The sequence below is a fragment of the Eretmochelys imbricata genome, chromosome 1, assembly GCF_965152235.1.
Source record: "Eretmochelys imbricata isolate rEreImb1 chromosome 1, rEreImb1.hap1, whole genome shotgun sequence".
Lineage (NCBI taxonomy): Eukaryota > Metazoa > Chordata > Testudines > Cheloniidae > Eretmochelys > Eretmochelys imbricata.
Genome location: NC_135572.1, coordinates 164617327 through 164642458, shown reverse-complemented (window position 1 = coordinate 164642458; position 25132 = coordinate 164617327). Strand labels below are relative to the sequence as shown.

The 25132-nt window shown below is 42.1% G+C and overlaps 1 protein-coding gene across 3 annotated transcripts in view; it reads right to left on the bottom strand.

Moving 5' to 3' along the window:
- The window catches only part of RUNX1 (RUNX family transcription factor 1), a 210797-nt gene that overhangs the window by 26903 nt on the left and 158762 nt on the right, over positions 1 to 25132 (bottom strand). For 2 of the 3 annotated variants that reach the window (XM_077818817.1, XM_077818826.1), the window contains exon 6: positions 15715 to 15906. The exons of the other annotated variant lie outside the window; for it this stretch is intronic. In XM_077818817.1, coding sequence (XP_077674943.1) covers positions 15715 to 15906 — 192 coding nt within the window. The remainder of the gene's footprint in view (positions 1 to 15714; positions 15907 to 25132) is intronic. 3 annotated transcript variants of the gene reach the window in all.

The following is a 25132-nucleotide window of genomic DNA, read 5'->3' as shown; positions in this document are numbered from 1 at the left end:
GGAGCTGATTCAGAACCAACAACCCCAGTATCAGAGCCAGCTCTGTGAACTGAAAACATGCACCAACCATCCAGTAATACCACTGCAGCCAGCCAGAGACTCAACAATTTCAGGCTTAACACACACACACAACATAAATCAGATGAGGATGTACCAGCCAACCGTCAGCTTCTTGGGCAGATGCCTGCAGACTGTCTGTGCAGATCAGACCCTGCCTGTTTGGGTTATTAGAAACATTTTTTTTTTGTCATATAAAGAGAGGCTGGGTGGAGCAGCTAGCACAGACACCTTTCTGTTTGCCCTGTCTTGTTCCAACGGCCCTCGCATGTTCGCTGTTTGCGAGGTGGCACTTCTTGTGAAGTTGCTTTATTCAAAGCACAGGAGAGAATGAATTACATCTCGTGGAAATGTTTAAGGCCTAGAAATCCCGCGTACATGCATTCTGTACCAGCTACTCTCATTCAAACAAAACAAAATCATTCCCTGTCCATGGGGTTTATGAGGCTCTAAACATGACCAAACAAGCACGAGAATTAATACGGCCGCTTACTCTCATATACATTTCCTTCACTTTTCCAGGAAAACCAGTTTTTACTCTCTCTTCTCCATCTCCTGCTTTGAACTAGCCCCTAATCTGCATTTGGCTATAATTTGGATCACTCCCATGACAGATCAGAGCAACAATTCAGAATCTGGGATTAAGGAACCTCTCGGTTATGTTTGGTTATCCACGATCTCATAAACCTGCCCAAAGAATTATTCCTCCTTTGACACACTACTGCTGGTTTTGTAGGAGCCAAGAAGGCAGAGCTGTAATAAAGGTGTGATATACAGGAGTGCTGATGAGAGACTGAGCTTTGATTCCTGGCCCCAATCATATGGACAGGATAGAAAATTTCACTCCGAGTTCTCTGCTGTACTGCTTGCTGTCCGGAAAATTATGGAACCCGGTGGCACCTCCTCCAGGTTCTTTTCCAGATTCAGGCAGCTTCGTTTGCTCTATTTTTAGTGAAAAGATTCCGTTTATTTCTGACACCATGTAATAAAGGTGTGACACACAGAAGTGCTAGTAATAGACTGGTCTTTATTTCCTGTCCTGTCACATGCACCAGTCCTGCCTGTCTGCACCCTCCAGTGGCTGTGTCCAGTGTTTGAAACCCTGACTTGCTAATGGCTGCCGTTTGGAACAGCAACGGCAGCTCTAGATCTCCACAGCCATCTTTGGCTGCCCCAGACTCTGCAGCCCTTACCTTCTAGTGACTGCTCCCTGACACTGCAGTTGGGGTTCTGTGCACCCCTCAGAAGCCAGGACTGGGCTCTGAAGTCCTGGTTTCCTAGTGGCTGCCACAACCCCTCTGAATGACTCTTCTGTCCCAGGGGAACTAACTAAGCCATGCATAGCTCTCTCTTTGCGATTCCTCTGTTTCTGTAACACTTATTGTCAGTACTCCCTTTCCCTTGCAGAGTGAAAGTCAACAGGCTGACTGCTGCTCCCCCAGTTCAGAGCCGATTCATATCCGCTCCAATAATAGACCAGGGCACTCACAGCTGTGGAGCTGTGGCCATTTTTCTGTCACACACACCTGCTTGGTTTTATGCTTTTGGCTGGACAGTTTGAGCCACAGCTGCGAGTGGCCTTTGAAGGGTAGAGGCTCCTGAGTGGAATCAACATGATAGTCTGGCACAAGCAGCGAGGTATGCACTTAAAATAATAAAGAAGCTGAAAGTGAGTTTACACAAGTATTTGTAGAGGGGAAAAAAATGCCAACATGCTAATAATCAATGCATGTTTACATGCAAGCCAGGCAAATATAGTTTGCAAGCCCAGATTTGCAGTCTTTACCTGACTACCTTCTTGAAGTAGTTTTATGCTCATTACTAAAGTTTTCACCTTTATAATGTATAGCAGCTGCAGACATTTCTAGGTGATACTATTGTTCATAAACTAAGTAATATAGCGCCCACATATGCTAACACCGTTGCTTGTAAATTTACATATGTGTGTAGTCTCATTGATGTCAAAGAGACTGTTCCTATAAGTAAAGTTACTCACAAGCAAACGCGTCTGCAACCATTGGGCGTATTTTGTAATCAGGATGTTTAAAATAAAATATACTGCATTTCAATACCTTGGTACATGGAGCTGCTGGGTAACTCAGAGGGACAACTGAAATCAACTGAAATGGTATGTTTGTTAGTCTAGCTTTAAACCATATTATACAAATAAATAATCACATCTGTCAAAGTGTTGCTATTTCTACAATTCTGCTTGACAACACAATATATTTCAGAAAAGGGGAGCTTATAACAACTTCTCTGAATACTGAACACTTAGCAGTGAATAAAACAAAGATCAAATGACATTTGGTTAGATTTTATTTTTGATTTCCAAGACATTAAGAGAACCTATAATTGACCAAGTCACCTCTAAAAGCTTTCATCATTATGATTGTTCAAAAGAGCAAACAATGTAAATTACTGTGGCCTGAATTTTCAAAAGTGAGTGGTGATCCATTTCCATTGTTGGGTGCTCATCTGGAAATCTTGAAGTGTCTGATTTTTCAGAAAGTGGGTGATCTGCAGTTTCTGAAAACCAGGCCCCTCTAAGTTGTTCCAGGATGGTCATCCAAAAATGGAGGCAACTCAAATCACTAATCACTCGTGAATAGCTCAGCCCATAGATAAAAATTAACAAGTCTCTGAAACAGAGACAGAAAGAAAGCACTCGTTAGAAATGTCAAGTCAACTTTCTTTGCTCGTGTAGATTTCACACAATGTATATGAGTACGTTTCCCACTACATCAATTCTTGTATTTGAGATGTGTTAATGGAGGAAGAATGGTCATATTGTGACAATAATCTTCTTGAGCATATAATATGCGCTTCTTCATACAATTTACTGTTCTTCAAAATTTATCCCATCACATTTTGTTTTGTATGTAATCAAGCCCCTCTTTCTTTATGCACCACATACTGTATGGGATGCACAGGGAGCCTCCAATGACAGGCAGACTCCAATGATTTGGGTGGCTGCAGTGGTGTACCTATTTATAGCTATGCTAAGTGCTCAATGTGTATTTGTTATGCTATTCCTGGAGAGGGTTCTGTGAGCCACTCATGACCATTACAGCAACTCTGTCCACACAGCCTCTTGTAAAGGCCACACCTGCTAATGTGACAAGGGAAATCTGCTCTTTATATTTTATTTTAAGAGAAAAAAATCTAGTGCATAAACCCCACCCTTAAAGAAAGCAGAGACAGTGAAAATCCTATTGCAACAGTCATGCCAGCTTAAATAGTCTGGTGTGGAGGTAGAGTTGTGGGGGTGAACCTGTAAGGGGTCATTGGATCCGTGATTATGTGGATTTAGCATATACCCCATGTCCACACCCTGCACGCTATTGAATCTTTGTATAAAATATGCCTTGTGAGGTATCATTTGAAAATTCATAATTTGCTGGTCATTACTGTCCTGATAAAATGTGTGTGGCAATGTCGTATATGAAGTTATAAGATTCCACCATATGGTGTTCTTAACACATGTTCTAAACTGAGGTTGGCAAACAGGTCTGTCTCAAACAAAGGAATGTGTGCTCTGCTTAATTTGTGTTTGAGCACTAAACAGAGTCATTAAGCAGGAAGGGAAATAGAGGGTGCTCAAACAAGTGAAGAAAAAGCAGCAGGGAACATGCTTCCCTATAGACTCTTTGTCTCCTGAATGTCATCTGGAAATGTTTTTCAAGAGGGGAACTGGCACTATAAAAAGGAAGGACAAACACCCCCACAGCACTCCCCATCTCTCTGCCCATCGCCTTCACAGCACCTGAAGAACAAAGGCAGTAGCACTGGACTGGGGGAAGGGTCCTGACCTAAGAAGTTTGGTCAGTAAGACTGCTGAGAGCATGCAGTGAGAAAACTTTGTTTTGAGTTTAACATAGTTTGGTATATTAGGCACCAGTTGCATTTTATTTTTCTTATAACCATTTCTGACTTTTATGTCTCATTACTTGTACTCACTTAAAATCTATCTCTTTGTAGTTAATACATTTGTTTTATTGCTTTATCTAATCCAGTGTGGTTAACCGAAGTGTCTGGGAAACTCCATTTGGGGTGGCAAGTTCTCTGCATATTATTTCTATTAAAGCAATAATGTACTTTATATAAGCTTGTATTGTCCAGGAGAGGCCTAGGCAGCACTGGACATAAATGTCTTGGGAAAACCTAATACTGGGGGTGTGTTGGGGTCACTCTGCAGTATAACCAAGGCTAGTAAGAGCCAAGGCGTGTCTGGCTGCAGCACACACACAGAAACAACTGGGAGTGACTTGCATGCTGGAGGCTGCTTGTGAGCAGTCCAGGCTGGAGGCTACAGCTGCAAAGCATTGAAAGGGCACCCCAGGTTAGAGGGCAGGGGTGACACCACTACTCCTTAGTCTGGATTGCACCCTGTTATGTCACATATGGCTTGGGGGGAAGTCATGCCAGCTCAAAGAGTCTTGTGTGGGGGTGGAGTTGTGGGGGTGAATCTGGGAGAGGTTGCTGGATCCGTAATTATCTGGATTTAGCGGTGTGGATCTCACACACCATGGATGTGAAGACTGTGGTTGCTACTCCAGTTAATAGGAATTGCAGCCTCATGAGCTTACCTGTGGTTTAGGTGGGTTGATTTTACCCCTGGGCTAGTCTTGTCTGTATTTAGAGAGGGGTGAATTTCACTCAGGGTGAAATTTCACTCAGGGTAATTTCACTCAGGGTGAATTTCACATCATGGGAAATATCTGACTTCTGCTGGATGCATTTATAGTCAGAAAAAACAAATATTGAAAACTTACCATTCAAACAATATTCTCATCATTTTATCTTTCTTTATTTTAATGTAGTTGTAACATTTAGAGATGTATGTGATTTCCATGGCACAGCTGCTGAGCATTTTGGCAATTTGGAGAATATCTACACAGTACAACCAGGGGAAAAAATCAGTTGCAGAATCAAATTGGTCTCTTCTGGCACATGAGTGCCATCCGATGAATAATAAGCTCGTTTCAGCCGGTTTTATTTTTTAGGGTAAGGAGCTCTTTTTTTTAATTTTTTGTTTATTTTATTTATCATGCGAGGTAATTTGAGCTCTGGTATCAAACATGAAGTGTTCTGCCAAGAAGGGATTAAAGGAGCAAATTCTATGGAAAGAAACTGGGTTTGTCAGTAAAAGACTAAGAGATTTTATTTACCAGAGTTTTGCAATCAGCACTTTTAATCTTCATCACAATTGGGCTATTCAAAGGCCAAGAACATGCTTCAAAGGCCATTAAAGAATAATCCAAAAACTAGTGGGTGTAGGACTCAAATGTGAAAATGTGATCAAATTGGCATCAGCTTGTGTGTGTCTGAAGTCCAGGATAGTCAGTACACCTGCTTGTTAAGCAGGAAGGTATTTTCACAGTCAGCAAGTTCACTGTGTTAATGTGAAAGGTGAGAGTAGTGGGGGAAGGAGCCGTGCTAGAGCTCCAGAATCAGGTTGTCTAGTGAAAGAATACTAATTGCTCAATGCCACTGTTGATCTGAATGGCAAATATGAAACTCAAATAAATAATAGCATGACTTAAATAATTGCATTAAGGGCTCAATCCTGCACGGTACTGAGCATTCTTAACTCCCACAGAAGTCAACAGGGAGGGAGGGAAATCAGAACCTCTAAGTGCTCAGAATCTTGAAGGATCAAGCCACAAATTATTTTGGCACTGGTGGTAAAAGTGTAATGGTGTTAAGGAAGCCTGAAATTAATCTAAGTTATTTCAACTCTTTTCTGTTGAAAACTGAAGGCAACAACAACTAATGAGCACACGAACCAGTGCAATATACCAGGCCAGATTCTGCTCTCATCTGCACTATAAGTCCAGGAGAACTCCTTGTGACTCTAGTTTTGTGCTGATGCAAATGAGAACAGTTTGGCTCAGTGAGCCTAAAAACTACAAAAAAGATTTGTGATGTTAATTAAAAACTGAAACAAGGACATTTTTTCCTACCTGAAAATTAGCTTTCTGTAAAAAGTCTTCACCTATCTGACATCATGCTTTGCTCCACCTTGTCATGTGATAGACCAGACAGACAATTTTGTGGCCAGGGCTTAAGGGCCAGATTTTTTAAGCTATTTAGGAACCTAAAGATGCAAATAGGTGCCTACTGGGATTTTCAAAAATGCTTAGGTATCCAATTCCCACTAGGCAACTATTTGCATCTTTAAGTGCCTAAATATCTTTAAAAATCTGGCCCTAAATGACTTGCCCAAAGACACACAGGAAGTCTGTTGCAGACCTGGAAAGAAAACCCAGGTCTCCTGACTCCCAGCTTTCGGCCTTTAACCCAAGACTATCATTCCTCCAGTCAGATTTGCTCTTTCTGCTAGGACCTTCCTGCGAACACTGGGAATAGAATAGATAAGAGCAAGCTTGGGTAGCAGAAGACCTTGCTAGGGGACTGAGAAGCCATTTATATTGCCCCGCCTACAGTACCTTTGAATCTTTGGAACTTCAGAGCAATTGGCATATGAAGACAAATATCCTTTAAACCTACAAACACCAGGAAATTGCCTGGCTTAACCCACACTATGATGTGCCTACCTCTCTCCATCAGAGTCTGCAGTTGACTAAATAGCTGAACCACTTCAAGTGGAGCACAGAACTTTTTTTTGGAATTGAAAATAAGGGGACAGACTATATTCCTGAGAAAGGCTTCTGCCATGAAGGTGGACATACTCTGGAGTCCTGCCGGGTGATGAAGAGCTTGTTTCATTGCTCTGCTCTTCCCCAGGTGCGAGAAGATGGAGGAGGGACAAGTCTGTGCTTTAGAGCAGCGGTTCCCAAGCTGTAGGATGTGTACCCCTGAGAGTATGCAAGCCATCTCTGGCAGATACGCAGGAGAAATTGTGTAAAGGTAGATTTTATTTATTGCATTTTCATAATAGGCTACTCAGATGAAGCTTTAAAATCCTGTGGGAATTTGTTATATAAAATACAGTCGTTAGTTTACTTCAAGATGTACCAATGAGAACACAGACACATCGAGACCCTGAGGTGCAGAGCCTTCACCTCCAATCACCGTACAGAGTGGGTTCAGTTGCCCAGCAACTGTCCAGTCTAACTGAGCTCAGAACTTACTCAGAGTTCTTTTTTTTTTCCAGTTGTATATATTGTACTGTAACTATATCTGTATGTTACAGTAAAATATGGACAGACGGCGAAAGATAGGTAGTGTTAAGAAGAACACACAAAGTATCAATGATGAGAAGGATAGGGGTACGTGAGCAGCTGGTACATCTGGAAGGGGGTACATGGGCAGTTGGTAGACCCAAGGGGGGTACACAATAAGAAAAGTTTGGGAACCTCTGGTTTAGAGGGAAAGAGTGGAACTGCATGAAGCACACTGAAATGATGATAGGCAGAACACACTGCACGTCTGTGAAGGAAATGCACTAGTTTGAAATGAAGTTTTTCCTTTAACAGGCAAAGTGAGAGATTTACACTTCTGGCAACAAAAACTCTTAGCTGGCTTTAGTTTATTCCAGCAGCTCTGGTGTTAGATAGCTGATTGAACCTGTATCTGAAATAAGATGTATTCAACGAGCTCCAGAATATTTGGCAATCTAAGTGGAAATAAGAATTGTCTGAGGAGTTCACAGAGATTTTATCTCATCCTGGAGATCTTAAAAATAGTCAAGGGAATCCCCAAGCAGTTTCCTGCCCATAAAGGGGACTGCAATTTGGCATTGTTTTGACTGAATGAGGACATGGGATGAGATTATTGGTCAGTAGCAGCAAAAGCAGTGACCTGTCTCAGAGAGGGAGATATTTTAGGCCTTGTCTACACTACACAGTTTTGTCAACAAAAGTCAGCTTTTGTTGACAAAACAGTGGAGGTGTACACATTGAAATGCTTCTCCTGCTGATATAACTCCCCTGCTATGCTGACATAATACAACCACATTGACCAGAGGCCTGGGGCTTATGTCGGCGGAGCTAGGGTGATGCAGTGTTGGTAGGGTTGCCAACTGTCTCATCACACAAACCCAAACACGCTTGCCCTGCCTCCTGCTCCTGCTCCATCCCTTCCCCTTGCTCTGGGAAGGAGTTTGGGTGCAGGAGGGGGCTCAGGGCTGGGGCAGAAGTATAGGAGGAGGTGAGGGGTGGGGGCTCTGGCCAGGAGGCGCTTACCTTGGGCAGCTCCCAGTTGGTGGTGCAGCGGGGCTAAGACAGGCTCCCTGCCTACCATGGCCCTGCGCTGCTCCCAGAAGCAGCCAGCATGTCCCTCTAGCAGCAGCTCCTAGGCGGGGGGGCCAGGGGGTCTCCGTGCAATGCCCGCACCTGCAGGCACCGCCCCCGCTGCTCCCATTGGCCGCAGTTCCCAGCCAATGGGAGCTGCGGAATTGGCGCATGGGGTGGGGGCAGCATGCAAAGACCCACCTCTCACTCCCTCCCGCCTAGGACCAGCTGTCAGAGGGAGTGCTTCTGGGAACGGCGCAGGGTCAGGATAGGCAGGCAGCCTGTCTTAGCCCCGGTGCGCTGTGGACATTTACTGCCTAAAATCTCCCGGTTTGGCTTCAGTAGCCTCCAGGAGATAGGGCCTGATTCCAGGAGACTCCCGGCAAAACCGGGAAGGTTGGCAACCCTATAAACAGAGGTGATAAGCCCTGGGGGGCAGCTGGGCTCCTGGTAGGGAGCTGCACGGAGCTGAGAGCCATGGCTGTTAATCCTCCACACTGCCCCTCTTCAGTCGGTGGAAGTGCCCCTGGTGAGGACGGACACCTCCAACAGAAGGAGGGTAGTGTGGACATCAGCCACCGCAGTAATTAACGTGGTGGCTATAAGTCGACCTAAGATAGGTCGACTTAAGATTGCAGCGTAGACATAGATAAGAGAGAAGTTATGGTCATGAGGTCCAAAGAGGAATTCCGATGCCAAAGGGAGGGAATTCCATTGAACTATTCCTACTTCTAAGAGACTTCCTGATGTAAAATCTGTAACCATCTCCCTAATATGCCATGGCAGAGCTGGTGGAGATGCCCTTGGTAACAAAATCATGGCCATTAAGAATTAATATTTAGAGAAGACCCAAAGGACGCTAGGAGCTTTACAGAACATATAAAAGACACACACACCCTGCCCCAGGGTGGCTAATTTTAGATATAATAAAACAAGTAAGAGCAACACACAATGGAAAGAGGAGGGTCCAAGAGAATGGAAAACGTGAAGGTGAGGATTACACAAAAACAAGGTTACATATTTCCTGATGCACACACATTGCACATGGCTTCCCCATATTCATGTTTAAATTATGTTTTTTTCCGCATCTTATGCCCTGCTACTTGTCAAACTTTCTGTCAGACACAGACACGGCTTTGGGAAAATGGGGGTTTCGGGATGGGGTTTTTTTTGGCAAAGTGAGCGGGCTCTTTCAACAGAGAGTGCTATGCAACCTAGTCTTGCCATGCTAGAGATGGAAAGAATCGCATTAAAGGTGCTCCCATTTAGTTTGATTTTTTTTTTAAAAAAACCAGATTTTCAAGAATACCTTCAGTTTGGTTGGCACAGTTAATGCTGGGCAAAAGTGGTAGCATTCATTTCCGCAAAACTGAAGGGCAGAATTAGGCCCCTTTAAAAATCAGACCCATTATAGTCTTATGGTGGTAGGCTTCTAGGAAAGCAGTGTGAAACTTTTTTCTGGATTGGAATTCTATTTATTTTAATGAAAGAAAAATTGTTATGAGAACTTTAATATGGTATGCTTTCCGTGTCTTACAAGAGCTGTTTTGTGGCACAATAAATAAATTTGATATCGAGGGTTTGCTTCTCTTGTAGAACAAAGAAAAGGAGGACTTCTGGCACCTTAGAGACTAACCAATTTATTTGAGCATAAGCTTCCGTGAGCTACAGATGCATCCGATGAAGTGAGCTGTAGCTCACGAAAGCTTATGCTCAAATAAATTGGTTAGTCTCTAAGGTGCCACAAGCACTCCTGTTCTTTTTGCGAATACAGACTAACACGGCTGCTACTCTGAAACCTGTAGAACAACACCATTCATTTTTAAAGGACAAACTGCTGAGATGATTTATATCAATTTAACTGATCCGAGATTAAACATGAGTCAAAGAAACACATTGTACTCTTAGAAAAAAGCAGATTTCTCTGTCTGACATTCACTAACACATTTAAAAGATAAGTGAAGAGATCATTCTTCTTAGGCATGAAGAAATCTCTTTTCACTATTAACATCGAATGCCTTACATATCTTTACAAGATGATGTCCATCAGTCTCTACCCAACCAAGAAACATAATTTAGTTAATCTTTTGCCCTATTCAGGAAAACCCATAGAGCTGGATTCTGGCTGCCAGGCATACATACATACACACACACAAACACGAACATACAGAAGACAGGGTGCATGGGACAAAAGTTTTCCAGCCCTCTCTTGGATCCTCTCCAAAGCTGTGGGGAGGTGTGGGGAGGATGCTTTGCAAACCATCTGCAACAGAAATGATGGCAGAGCGTTCTGGGGTTAGGAGTGGGGCAAAGGTCCATACCTTGGTGCTCAAACATCCTTTGACCCAGTGGCAATGGCAACTATGTTTTCCTTCCACCAAAGCAGATTTGTCATGCTCCTAACAGGAATAATCTGTATCGTGTGCCTTTGAATATTGCTGCTTAGAATACTGTACCGGTGTAGTATGGGGGACATTGGTGGAGGAATACAGGCACACAGAATGCTGCTCTGCCAGCAAATGTGTACACCTGTTCTTGCAGCTATTGACTAAGGAAGTCTGAATTTGATCCACACCCCTCATTATCCATTTCTTTTTTTAGATTATATAATTATCACAATCACAGATACAAAGAAACCAGCATAAATATACAATCAAAAATTGTTTGAAAATATAGTGCAGACTTGTAATCAGTAATGTTAAGGTCTGAGATATCATATTTAACCTTTTTTATATAGCTTTAGTGGTAGAAGTACAAAGTATACAATTACTTGACCTATGGGGTATAAATCAGCATAATAAACTACTCAGATTAATCAAAGAAAACAGCATGATATTTCATTAATAAGCTATATACTTATCGTAAGCACCTACAGTTCAAGGGAAAATACATTAATCGAAAAAGAGGGAGCTACAGCATCATCCAGAGAGAACATATTTAGAAAAATAGAAGTATTTTTAAATATTACACAGTGAAAAGACAATTCACTGTCCTAGTCTTGAGTGTCTGCCTGTCTGAAATCAGTCAATTAGAACTCTCTACAGTGCCTTAAAAATTACATTTTATACTTAAGCCAAAGACCTTCTCAGCAGCAAATGTCACTGACTGCCAGACCATTCTGAAACCCTACCCTATGAACACTTCTAACACTGTTAACGTATTAGAGAAACCAGGTGGGATCAACACGGCTACAACAACACTGCAAACTATTAGCCTATGACCTACCAAGCTGATTTAAAAGTGGGGGGGAAAAATTGGGACAGGATACAGTTGTAATAGGAGCAAAGCCATTGAAATTCCTTGTGCTTACACATAGCCCTTGATTCCACTTCACTGTTTCTTTAGTACATGGGAACCCTGATAAACAGGGCTATTTTCAGTGGAACAAGATTATGATAGTATGGACCTTGAAATGTCTCTTAAACAAAGCATACTGCACCTGGGAGAAGACAAAAGGCTGGGTCGTAACCAGAAAATCTCAGTTTTAATGTTCCTTACTCACCCAAAGAGTAGATCTTTACATTAATAAAATAAGCACATAAATATGTAAAAGTCTTTGTTTTGTTTATAAACTGCAACACTGGTTAAAATCTGTCAACATTTTTATTATGAATTCTTGTTTCCAGGGTCTTTAAACTTGGCCATAAAAATGTAGTCCCAGATGAAACTTAACATATTAGGTTACAGGTTTTTTTAAAAAGCTCCAATTTTTTAAGGCTATCAAGGTGTAAAAGAAACCAGAAGTGTGTTGTTGAATATGATTATTTGCTTTTTCTAGACAGGAAAAATAGCTGTCTTATTTATTTTTCAAACTTATGGGTGATTAATAAATCGTGAGTTGGAAACACTGTTTTGGCTAATTTAAATAAACCAAAACTATGTAGGTCTTTCATTGGAAATATATGTAAATATATGTTACCCCTTAAAATTGCTTATGTAGTTACTGTGCATTGGCTCAACTCTAATGGCCCCACAGGAGCAGATTCTTGGGTAAATGATCTACAAATTAAAAAATATTTATGTTGGCCCTGACCAGACAAACTGAAATGGAACCATATAATCCATATTTTTAAAAGTTTCTAATTATGTATCTACCTACTCCAGTCAACATTATGAAAAGCCAACTTCCTAGTTATGTAGTTACTCACTCCAGAATGACACCACAGGAAACTCAGTCACAAAAGTATATACTTAAATCATGATCAAAGGCCTTACCTAACTGCTCAAAAGCAACTATCTGGGCCTAGCTCACACTGCTCTGCCATTTCTTTCTTTCTTTCTTTCTTTCTTTCTTTCTTTCTTTCTTTCTTTCTTTCTTTCTTTCTTTCTTTCTTTCTTTCTTTCTTTCTTTCTTTCTTCACAAAAAGGGGGTGAGTTGAGGCTGAATAGTTATCTGGATTTTCAGCCTTAACTGAATTTCCTTGTTTTTGGGATGTTAGGTCAGGTCGTTAACATTATAGGCTTGGTACTTGCACAAAGTAATCTTTCAACTTGAAACATGTGTGATGTGGTAGCTGCTCTTCTCCCCCCACCAGCTTTTGTCGGTGAACTGGTATGGTTAGATCTTTCAAATGAACAGGTGTACTTTCTCCCTTCTTGTGATATGAAAGAAGCATAAAACTCGATTACAGCAATTTATGATCTCCTAACTTGCATGGACTTGTATCCATGACACAAGCAGCTTTATGTTCAAATTCAAGACCTGATAAAATGGGAAGTTAAAATTAACCTCAAGCCCTTTATAGATGAAAACCTCAACAAATAAACAGTGGTTTAGTGGCATGGCAATCTGCCCCTTTAAATCTATGAACTAGCCCAAGATGTCTATTTTGAGTTAGGGTTTTTAAAAAACAAACAAACAAACAAAAAAAAAACAACAGATTCTGATGAACAGAGGAGTAGCCTGTGATTCATACTGGGGTAAGTTAAAGCAAAGTTTACCACCACCAATTAAAAGCCTGCACTGTACATTTTTCTTGCCTCCTGTCTATAAAAAGTCTAATGCTCTCTTCATTCAATAGGTGGTTACACAAAGTATCTGAAGCTGCAAATATTTATACATCAGCGGAGTAATAATATGGAAAATGTCAGAAATATTTCATTTCTGATAGGCTATATTCTGCAATTTAATGATGTTATTTAAAAAAACAACCCACCCTCAAAACCCTGTGCTCCTTAAGTGTAACATAGAAGCTCAATCTGGAAATCAGACATTCTTCAGATCTTGAGAAATATATCAAAGCTCTGATTCTCATTTACATTAAAGCCTCTTTACACTGTGGGAGAGCATGGTCTCAAAATGGGTGTAAAATAAAAAGGGGTCTTTGCATAAATAGCCCTACATTTTGACCGAAAGAGGCTTTAACCTTAGCCTTATTTTCCTGTTAGTGGCTACAAGTCTCACCAAGCTGTTCAAATTTTGGTCAGGCTAATTTGCAATTTTCATGGAGGGGGAAAAAAACAACTAAACTGGTGATTTAGCATGAGAATATCAATGAGGAAACATTAGCAGTTCAATTGCTATCATTTTCTGACCTACCCCTATAAATTCACAAGCTAAATGTATCAAAATTATATTTTAAGAAGCAAAGCAATATACTAAATACATTTCCGGAAGTAGCAGCTGAATCCCTAGAGGAGTGTGAAAGAGTTATATTGCTCTGAAGTTGTACTACTGAAGAGGTCTAAAACAGAACAAGAAAAGAGGGATAGTTGATGTTAAACCTGATACTCTGCTACACATATAGTGTTCCAAAGTAGTTGAAGAATGCAAGTCTGCTACTAATACCTCCACCCATGTAGCCATAATAATACATTCATTTTCTTTGATAGCAATATATCTGAAGGCAGAAGAAATCAAACTTACTTTGTTCTCCAAATAGACTCTCAGCAAGGTGACTGCCAAAAGTCTTTAGAGATGTAAGACCAGATCCTCTGCTGGTGTAAATTGGAGCAGCTCCAGGAAGGACCTATGTGCTCCTTGAACTTTTCTGCATACTTTTTTTTTTTTTTGCAGTGCAATTCACGATAGCATGTTGATTTAATTCAACAACTCACTTACTTCTCAGTAGCGGCCAGACCCAGACCCTGTACGCACTGAAGTCAATGGGAGGTTTGCAAGTGACTTCAATGGCCTCACGATCAGGCCCGAGAAGATAAGGATATATAACGAACACTTTAGTTACAGAAGTAATACGCTTTTCTACAAGTAGTGCAAAGAGTGCTGCACGCTAACCCAGATTTTAAAAAATAGAACACCGAAGAAAAACTATTGATTCAAAACCACTATAACTAGTTCTATCCAGAACACCAGGGGAGAAGCTTGATCAAATCTATTTCATTCTGACTGGAAGGTCAAAGTTTAATTCCATCAAGCAACAGCATTTGCTAAGATAAATATGGTCATTTACCTTAATTTTAGATGTGCTTAATTATACATCTGCATTTTTGACAATTTTGTAAAATATACAGGAGTCATCTGATTCAATGCCAACTGAATTTCACCTGATTTAATGGATGCAAAGTAAGATTTCAGAAAATTATCCAAGATTGCTTGATTTCATTCATATTATCTGGACTTGAATCACAAATGAAGTCAACATTTTGAGTCCCCTCTTAGAGGTTTTAATTAAAATAAAAGCTATAGAATATCCTTATATCACAAATGTTTGCTCTTACTAGCAGTGCAAGTACTTAGTTCTAGACTGGTCTTCTCTGCTGAACAATGGGCTCAGAGCTTTTGTGTGTAAATGGTTTCTTAGGAAAACTACTGCAAGTTGCTGACAGTGTGTCTCCTTCACAAATGCATATAATTCGCTGACTAAATATTCATCAGGGAATACAGCTACATATACAAAAAAATCCAAGAGTACAGCATCTTTTTTTTTAAGAAGGCTTGAAGAATTACAGTCCCAAGACATCTGAGGATAACACCATGAACTCTACTGTCCAAGTGAAAGTTGCTACAGTAGATGCATGTTAAAAAGGTGCTAGACTTTAAAAAAACATATGGTCACTTGTTAGAAAAAAACCCCACAGCTGAATGCTGCAAGGTAAGCGAAGAAAATCTGTTCTATGTGCCTTTCTCACCCCCATCTTCCTCCCACTGTGTTTTATCAAAACGTCACAAGTGACCTCTGGAAATGGAATTGCCATTAGAGAGACAAGGTGGGGGAGGTAACATCTTTCATGGATCAACTTCTGTTGGTGAGCGGGACAAGCTTTAGAACTACACAGAGCTCTTCCTCAGGTCCCGAAGAACTGCTTTTCATGTAGGCCACCCTACCATCACAGCTGTTGTGCTGTCTTCCATGCATCTCCTGGTTACCAAAACAACATGGAAGTTATTTGTGGCAGGGGGAAAAGCAACCTGAAGGGCCATCTAGTACTGCAGACTATGTTAAGACTTTGATGACCAACAGCGGTTCCTTCACTTTAGGGGAGGGTTTCAGGTACTTACCCTGAATCTGACTCTGAGGCTGAGGGTTAAAAGCAGTGGTGTGGCTCAAGGAAGCTCGTGGGTTAGGTGTGGGGGCTGGGTGATGTGGGCTGACCCTCATGGCTGTGCGACGCAACTGCTCCAGTTCACTCAGACGCTCTGAAAAGGACAAGCTCCCGGGCTTTGTCTGTTCATCTAGTTTCTGACGATGTCCTAGTGTGGGAGGGGGGGAAAAAGATCAGAAAATCTCACTGACATATGCCTTTTTTTTCCTCAATCCATTGGCAATGTACCTAACTGGCTAGTGGCCATCTGAAATTCAGCAAAGACTGTTTGCTCTGTATTAACAGGAGACACAATCAAGTCATGCACAGTAATGCTATCACAAAGCGGTGTAACTCTTATGAGGTATGGACTACTCAAAAAAAAAATCCACTAGAAGTCACAGCACCCTATTATCCCTATTATTGTGTATAAAAAAGGCGCATTTGGTGGGGCGAGGGCCTTTCAAATACATATTTTCAGCTTCTGTCACCTAAACCTGTACTGAAGTAGCTCCTCAAGCATTCAAACCCAGATTGTCATAATTCACTGCAATTAGACAAGGAATGATACTACAGAAATAAAACCCCAACCCCAAACAAATAATGTTCTCGGATGCTTTAGGAACTGCTCTTTACAAATGAAAAGGAAAGGAATACAAGACACCGTGTTTAACAAATGGAAACTATGGGGAAACAAAGTGTCTTTTACTAATATCGGGCGTTTCCAAAATATTAAAAGGTTGGACTGTCCCGTCCCCTGCTGTGCCCTGAAGAACATCTTGCGAGATAATGCTGATGTACTCGTTGCTATCTTAAGTGGTGTATGCCAGTGCACAGTGAACTCAGCTGCCATCCCACGGGAGTTTCAGGGCCAGTGGCCATGGGGGAAGCCCTGGTAAGCCCTGCTTCAGCCTCCTGGTAAAACTTTGTTGGGTTGGTGGTGGTGGGAGGGTGAGGTCTGGAGTATGTGAGCATGGGGGACAGCCTTTGGAGAAAGCAGAAAGCAGTGGAATGGCACAGATCCAGCACAGAATTTCCAAGGTCTATTGGTTCAGGGGATGAAAGCCCTGTCCAGATGCACAAGGGCACCATGAAAGGACAACTCTGAGTCATCTCTTTCCTGCCTCCTGGGGGTGGAAAGGAGTTCGCTAATTGCCTAAAAGTTTACATATTGTCACCACTTTCCATCTCATTTGTGTCCCCTTGCTTCCAGTTCTATATGATTAAGCTCACTATCAAAGTATCTCATCATTAGAGCCTGACACCATGTTGCTGAATGCAAATGAAAGATTCTAAATGTAAACATACAGCTACCAGTGTTGCACCTGAGACCTATCACCAAACGAACAGAGAGTGCTCTCTGAAAAGTTCTGTCTGTCCCCTACAGTACAAAGCACTCTTTCACAGAGCTGTAACAACACTTTAATCAAGACATAGGCACTTCTTTTTTCATTCTAGGGGGGAAATGTACATTTAAAAGCAGTTCCCAGTAGCTACAATTCTAAAATTCAATTCTATAACTCGCATTATGGTTCCAAATCTCACTGGCTCAGTTTTCTTCCTCCGACCAGACCCTTTGGCACGGCTTGCACTTTCTCAGATTCCACACTGCACTATAAATTATCCCAGGGAAAAAAATTAAAAAGACACAGTATAGAGTCGTGATTTTATCATTAAGAAGGCTTTAAGGGAAAAAAAAAGAGACTTTCATCCAACACTTTAGTAGTTCAAACACAACTTTCTTTCATTTGTCAGCAATGCAAATCTGGATTCTGATTCAAATCCTTAGCTTATGGCACTTGACTTGAATGCAAACACACTGAGTCACGCAAGCTGTGTACATATGTAAAATGTCTCGTACATTCTGATTATATTAAACATGAGCCTGCTGGATTGAAGGCCCCTGGGCCAGGATTCAGAGTAACCCCTAGCAAGTCTATTGACGTAATATATGTTATTCTCAAATCAATCAATTTATGCTTTTAATTTAGTGCTCTGTGTAATGTTTTACCCCCTTAGCTTCCCTCCTTCTTCTCTGTCAGGTGCTGCTCTCATGGCATCACATATTATTCCTGTGGCATGGAAATTAAGGGCTTGTCTGTACAACCCCTAGATATACTGGTGGCACTCGAGTAACCCCACTGAAGTCAGTGGGATGAGGGCTGGACAAAAGCTGGTGAGATGAGAGCTCCCCTTCCTGTTTCAATTTACTTTAAGCACTGTGAGAGTGCGGCTGCTCCAGTACCCAGGATTCTTTCAACCAGTTTACAAAATCCTCTCTCTAAGGCCAGCTCTACACTTAAAAATTAGCTTTCACCTTGCGACATCACTCCAGGCTGTGAAAAAATTGTGTGCCTCGTGCAATGTAATTCCCTCCACCTAACCACCCGTGTAGACACGGCTAGGGAGACAGAAGAATTCTTCCATTGGCCTAGCACCTCTCTGAGCGGGGCATTAACAACATCAGCCCTTTCCATCAATGTAGGAGGCAAAGTGTCAACGTGCGATAACGGCACAGCTACATGTGCCCTACGTGACCAGCGCAGTTCAGTGGGAAAGCCTGGCAGCGGGAATCTCTGTGGCGAGAGCAAGGGATTGGAGGGGGAGGATTCGAACCAGGACTTTTAAGATTCCACTGATGTAAATGTTACTTAGAAGAATTACAGGATCCCCCTGGCTGCGTCTTGAGGAAACGGTCATTTGTTTTGTGTGGCAGCTTTGTGATGGGAGCTACTGAGACATATCACTGGAAATGTCATTTCAGGTAAGTGCCACTTACTGCAAAAGCGAGTGGTTGTTTTTTAACCAACCGAGCTACGCAGCCTTTTTCTGCGAGATGACGCTGGCAGGCAGCAACATAAGAAGTTTAACGTCACAAGCGTCTGCGCAGCGTCAACGTGCAGTATCGGAAAAATGTAACTAATATAAATGGCTTCCCCAGGCTACAAAAATGCATGGACTGAGTATTCCCAGAGCAACGTATTTATTTATTGGCTTTACTCGGAGCAGTCTGCAAACGTTGGTGAATGTATCCTCATGTCAGCCTTGTGAGGGAGGGATTTATTACTATCCCCATTTTATAGGTGGGGGAATTGAGTCACAGAAAGAAAAATTGACTTGCCCACAGTCACAGAGTGAGTGGCAGACTCCTGACGCCTAATTTAGTGCTTAATCACAAAACCATCCTTCCTCTGTATGTGAGGATGGCGAATGATGGAACAGGTATTCATTCACAATGCAGTCCTCTCACACTTTATAGCCCATGAAAATAGTGACAGTATTGAGTTTAAAGGGAACAAAGGGAACCAGTCACAGCAGAGAGGCAGAGAGAAAATAACAGAGAGGTAATAATATTAAGGGTGAACATAAAAACATTTAGGTGTTCTGTATTTATAAAACAGAATAATTTGTGGTAGGTCACTTGCCAGACCGTGATTTGTTTTCCCTCACATGGGTTAGTCAATTTAACAGTCTTCTTCTTGTTCTCTTGTGGGCCAGATCCTCAGCTGGTATCAATTGGTGCAGCTCCATTGATGTTAATGCTTTACAGCAGTTTAGGATTTGGCCCTGAAAATCTGATTCTCTTCTCACTCCAGCTTGTGTAAAGCGGAAGTAACTCCACTGAAATCAGTGAGGTGTGAAACTGATGTAAGAAAGGAGAATTGGGCTCAGCGCTTGTAGTGCCAAATGATAGATTATACTTGACATTGGGGCCCAACCCTTCATTCCTTGCCTTCTCAAAACTCCCATTGCTTCTGTTGTGTCAAGTGTCCTCTGAACACAGAGAGGGAAGAAGGGGGTGGCAGGTTTTTTCCTGGAGTGCAAGGTCATGGAATTAATGCAGTATTTAGGACTCTATTTAGAATAAACAGGGCATCCAATCTGTTTGGTTGAATCACATTTTTATATCCCTTTTAAATATCACCTTCTTTGCACAGAATTTGAAAGAAGGTGCATAGCAAAAACACTAACTGTTCTGATATTTTTACTGAAATACAACATGAAATGGGGGAAGTGCACTTTTATAGGCTTTAAGAGACTGTAGAGCATTCAGCTTGGACTGGGTCCATCTGGCTGGAATGCTGGATTTTGAAAATAACAAAACCAAAATATCTTGGCAGCCCCCATTTTTTTGCACACTGAATGTTAATTGTAAATGTTTACTCATTTAGTGTTTAATATTGTGGCTGGCCATAGGGATACAATGTCAGCATTTCTAGTTGCCTCTTGCTTCTTGCAAAAAGAAATAAACTCCAGAGTTATCTTCCTTTAAGCCTACTTTATTATTTATTTCTTTAAACTTCTTACATATTTATATTTACAGAATCAGGTGGAAAAGAAGAGAAGATAACAAGAAAAGACATAAAATATGAATATGTTTAGTCTTCCAGTCCAAAACCTCAAGCTACATTAACTCCTCTTTGAAACTGCATATTATTTTAAGAGTAGCCTTGGCAGAATTCAATTTTTATTTTTAAAATAATTTTGATGGACAAGATCAATGTTTATTTTTAAGCACATTTTTCAATTTTTATCAATTAAAATTTTCACCATTATGGTACACTGGGAGGGGGAGGGTCAGACAAAAATTATTTAATGACAGTAGACATTGGAATTCAAAAAGTTAAAGCTTTATAACCATTACAACAAAAACTGTCAATATCACATGCCAAAATATACAAAGTAAATATCCTGAAATGAAATTTTGTAAGTTCTCAAGCAGCATCTTTCTTTCTTTCTTTCTTTCTTTCTTTCTTTCTTTCTTTCTTTCTTTCTTTCTTTCTTTCTTTCTTTCTTTCTTTCTTTCTTTCTTTCTTCCTCCCTCCCTCCCTCCCTCCCTGTAAATTTCAATGATCCTCAATGGAATTGTTTCTCCATCAGTTTGTGTGCATATGGTGAAATCGACATTTACTGTCATTGACCATTAAAAGGCTAATCCTTCCAAGCCAATTTATGAGTAAACAGTACGGCAATGGTTTACAGAAGATAGATAGGAATATCGTTCAGTTTTTTACTGTTACAGTGAGAAAAAAAGTGGGTGGAGGAGGGAATCGTGCATTCAACTTAGCACATGGCAGCAATAATGTTTTGGGTTTTTTAAAAAAGTACTGTACATCCCTAACGCCCACCTTCCAGATGGTAGTAATATCAAGGTAGATACAGTTTTACACCAAACAGCTTTGCATTGTGACTATAATTCTGAATAGATTCAGTTATGTCAGTCATCCATCATATCCAAACTGACCACAGACTTGGGGGTGCTGGGAAGTGCATGAATAGGCTGGATATTATGTACGTGTGACATTCCCCTGAGCACTCACTGACATCCAGATGGTCATCTAAAGGGGAATGTCTGGTGATGTTACCACAGAGTAAAGCCAAATACAAACTGACCGATACTGTGATATCATTCCTAGACGCATCTTCTTTTGCCATTCACATAGCCAACATCCCCCTTTTGATGTCCTTTTGGGAGGACAGTTTATTTTTGTGGGTATCTGCAAGCATTTATAGATGTTAGACATTCCCACTATGATCTCTCTCTACTATGGGACTCAGACTTCACAACCTTAGCTGCCTTTCTGGCAGCTCCTGAACTTGTCTGGGCATTTCTATTTCTCCACCCTGATAATCCAACTTGTACATGTGTTAAATTAGTTTTCCATGTTCTTTTTTTCCCCATCCTCCTGTTTAAACCTGTTCTGTTCAAAAAAGTACATTCTGGGTTGACAAGAACTGTAGAGCAGTGGTTCTCAACCACAGGTCCGCGGCCCCCTGGGGTCCATGAACACTTTCAGGGGGGCCACGAAGCTGGGAGCGGGGCAGGGCTGAAGCCGGCAAACTTCCCCCCCACAAGCCAGGAGCAGCAGGGGGCTGAAGCCAGAAGCCCCAGCACCCCCCTCCAAACTGGAAGCCGCATTGCGGGTTCCCCAACCCCGCGGCATGTGTACACAGCCCCTAGCTACCCCCTGCATGCACACAGTCCCTAGCTACCCCCTCCCTGCACCCTGAGCTACTTCTCTGCCTGCACACAGTCCCTAGATACCCCTCTCCCTGTACCCTGAGCTACCCCCATGCTCACACACACCCCTAGCTACCCCTCCCTGCACCCTGAGCTACCCCCATGCTCGCACACAGCCCCTAGCTACCCCCTGCATGCACACAGTCCCTAGCTACCCCTCCCTGCACCCTGAGCTACTCCCCTGCCTGCACACAGCCCCTAGATACCCCTCTCCCTGTATCCTGAGCTACCCCCATGCTCGCACACAGCCCCTAGATATCCCTCTCCCTGTACCCTGAGCTGTTTTCAAACTTTTTGAACTGAGTCCCCACTTGAAGTTATAATTTTTGGTTGCATATCCCACACAGCCCAGACAGGCTGGGTGGCCTCCTGAGTCAGTCAGGGGGTGGAGGTAGCGCTCCCTCCCTGGACCCCACAGTGCAGAGTTGGCTCGAGCCCTTGCCCCCCAAATAGAAGTAAAACTATGCCTATGCCCAAGGATCCCGCCCGCAGCCCAGAGCCCCCACTGGGCCTTGGTGTTTTTATAACATGTTGAGGGTGGCCTCAGCAAGAAAAGGGTTGCGAACCCCTGCTGTACAGTACTAACTGGTAGCTAGAATATACCCTACCCAAACCTTAACAAAAAGGAAATTTGTTTTGCTTCCCATTCCTCCACCAACATTTCTACTGACTGGTGACTGATATGGATATGGATGCTGGCAGGCCAGGTGCCAGTTCATGCTAAGGTCCTCATGTCTCAACTGGACACTGACAGATACATAGCTGGAATCTGACTGGCTCACTTGTGAGTTAATATTGATAAAATAGGTATCGGAATTATCAGAAAGCGTTCAGTACTTAGACTCTACTGAATGCTTGTGAGTTGCTGCATGCATTAATCTCACTTGTAATATCAGTGCTCCATATGGTACTGTAATATTTGAGCAGTTGTATGGTGAGCCTCTGTGACTGTGTGAATTGCCATTCAGGAGAGGGACATGAACTGGTGTGAAGAGCTGTTTTTCTACAGAAATTGTTACGCCACTCTCCAAAAAGGAGACCCATCGATACCAGACAGGCTATAGCTGCATCTTACCCTCCCTACATGTGGATTGAGATGCCATCAACAAAAGGACTAAAGACTGTTCTGCTCTCTCCCCATGAATCATGTAAGTGGATTCCTCCCATCAGCTGAGTTTGCATATAGCAGGAAGGGCATAAAACCCCCAAACCAAAGGTGATTGGATTCTAAGGGGTGGGAGAGGCAAGGTGTTTCTAGGCATAAGCAAGAGATCACCAGCTGTTAAAGCCTGGGCTAGCCCTAAAGGACGAATAGAGCTTGCGGATTATAGAAGCCTATATTACCTTTTCTAACCTAAGACTGTAACTCATTTGTGTGACTATGTGTGCTTGCTTTAAACTTGTAAAATCTCTCTAATTTCCTTTTGCTATTTAATACATCTTCATATAGTTTACTGGAGGATTGGCTACAAGCATTGTCTCTGGTGTGAGACCTAAAGCGCAATTGACCTGGGATAAGTGACTGGGTCTTTGGGATTAGGAGTAACCTGAATATTGCTGTGATTCATGTTACACGGGGCCATCTATCACAGCGATGCGCTCCCGTGGGTGGCAAGACAGACTGGAGTACCGAAGAGGCCTGTCTGTGTCTCCACGTTAAGGCTGTTAAAGTGCTTGAAGTGTCTGCACTTGACGTAGTTTGTTGGTGAAATCTAAGTTCAGAACTCACAACCGATGTGGGGTTTGTGCCCTGTTTTTTAACCGTCTGCCCTGAGGCTGGTACTCATGCACGGGCATCACTGCTGGGAGCATCACAAGGTTCACATGTGGGAATAGGCCAGCTCACTGACGTAACAATAATGCAACAGAGCATATGGAATGTTTTAAAGAAGAATCAGTTCATGGAAGTTACATTGGTTTGCAAAATTGTACCCTCATCTTACTTTTTTTTAACCACAACATATGTACTTTTAAAAGAGCTAATCCCTGTCAAGGTTAGAACATGAGCAACACACTGCCAAAAGCCTCCTTTGTTTCTTTATTGTTTGCATTTTCCCTCACATAAACTTCCCTAAAAATATACTCCAGACATGGGGCTAAGGCCTTAAAAGTTAGGTCAACATGGCTACTGCACTCAGAGGTGTGAAAAATCCACACTCCAGAGCACAATAGCTGTGCCAGCCTAACCCCCAGTGGTGACACAGTGAGGTTGATGGAAGAATGCTTCTATCGACCTAGCTACCGTCACTCAGGGCAGCGGCGTTCCTACACCGACAGAAAAACCACTTCCATTGCTGTAGTAGGCTGCGTCTACACTACAGGGTTATGCCAGCAGAGCTACAGCACCTTAGCTATGCCACGATAGGCCACATCTACAGTCTGGGGACTAACACATAATTGCTGGCGACAGGAATAAATGAACAGGTGTGGAAACAAAAGTAGAAAATGATAGCTCTGTCCAAAGTAAAAATCTAAAGAGACATTAGTTTCATACTGTTATTGCTTTTTGGTTAAATGATTTAATCAGTACATTTTAGGGCTTGCAAAAGGTACCAGATTGGGAACCTGGGAGAGTTAATTCCTTTAGGCAGTATATACTTCCTGATCCTACCTTGCCTCAACTGGAATGACAAAATCTAAGACCTGGCCTAAACTTAAAGTTAGGTAAGGAAAAATTCACACCCCCACCTAAACCCTAGTTACAGCTGTGTCGATGGAAGAGTCCCTCCACAAACCTAGCTACTGTTGTTTGGGAAGGTGGCATTCCTTCCCCTACAGAAAAAGCCTTCCATCAGTTTTGACTCTGTCTACACTACGGGATTATGCCTGCATTGCTACAATAACCATTGCTCATTCTCTGAGTCTAAGCCAGGGAATTACAACAGGAAAAGTGAATTTTCCCCACCTTAGCTGTTTACTGTTCAAACTTGGACAACACATGAAAACATTATCCTTCTCCCATGAAAAAATTAGCTACACTGTTTCAGAGTAGCAGCCATGTTAGTCTGTATTCGCAAAAGGAGAAGGAGCATTTGTGGCACCTCAGAGACTAACAAATTTATTTGAGCATAAGCTTTCGTAAGCTACAGCTCACTTCATTGGATGCATTCAGTGGAAAATACAGTGGGGAGATTTATATACATAGAGAACATGAAACAATGGGTGTTACCATACACACTGTAACCAGAGTGATCACTTAAGGTGAGCTATTACGAGCAGGAGAGCCAGGGCGGGAAGGGTGGGGGAAGAACCTTTTGTAGTGATAATCAAGGTGGGCCATTTCCAGCAGTTGACAAGAACGTCGGACAAGAACAGTGGGGGGTGGGGGTGGGGGAATAAACATGGGGAAATAGTTTTACTTGGTGTAATGACA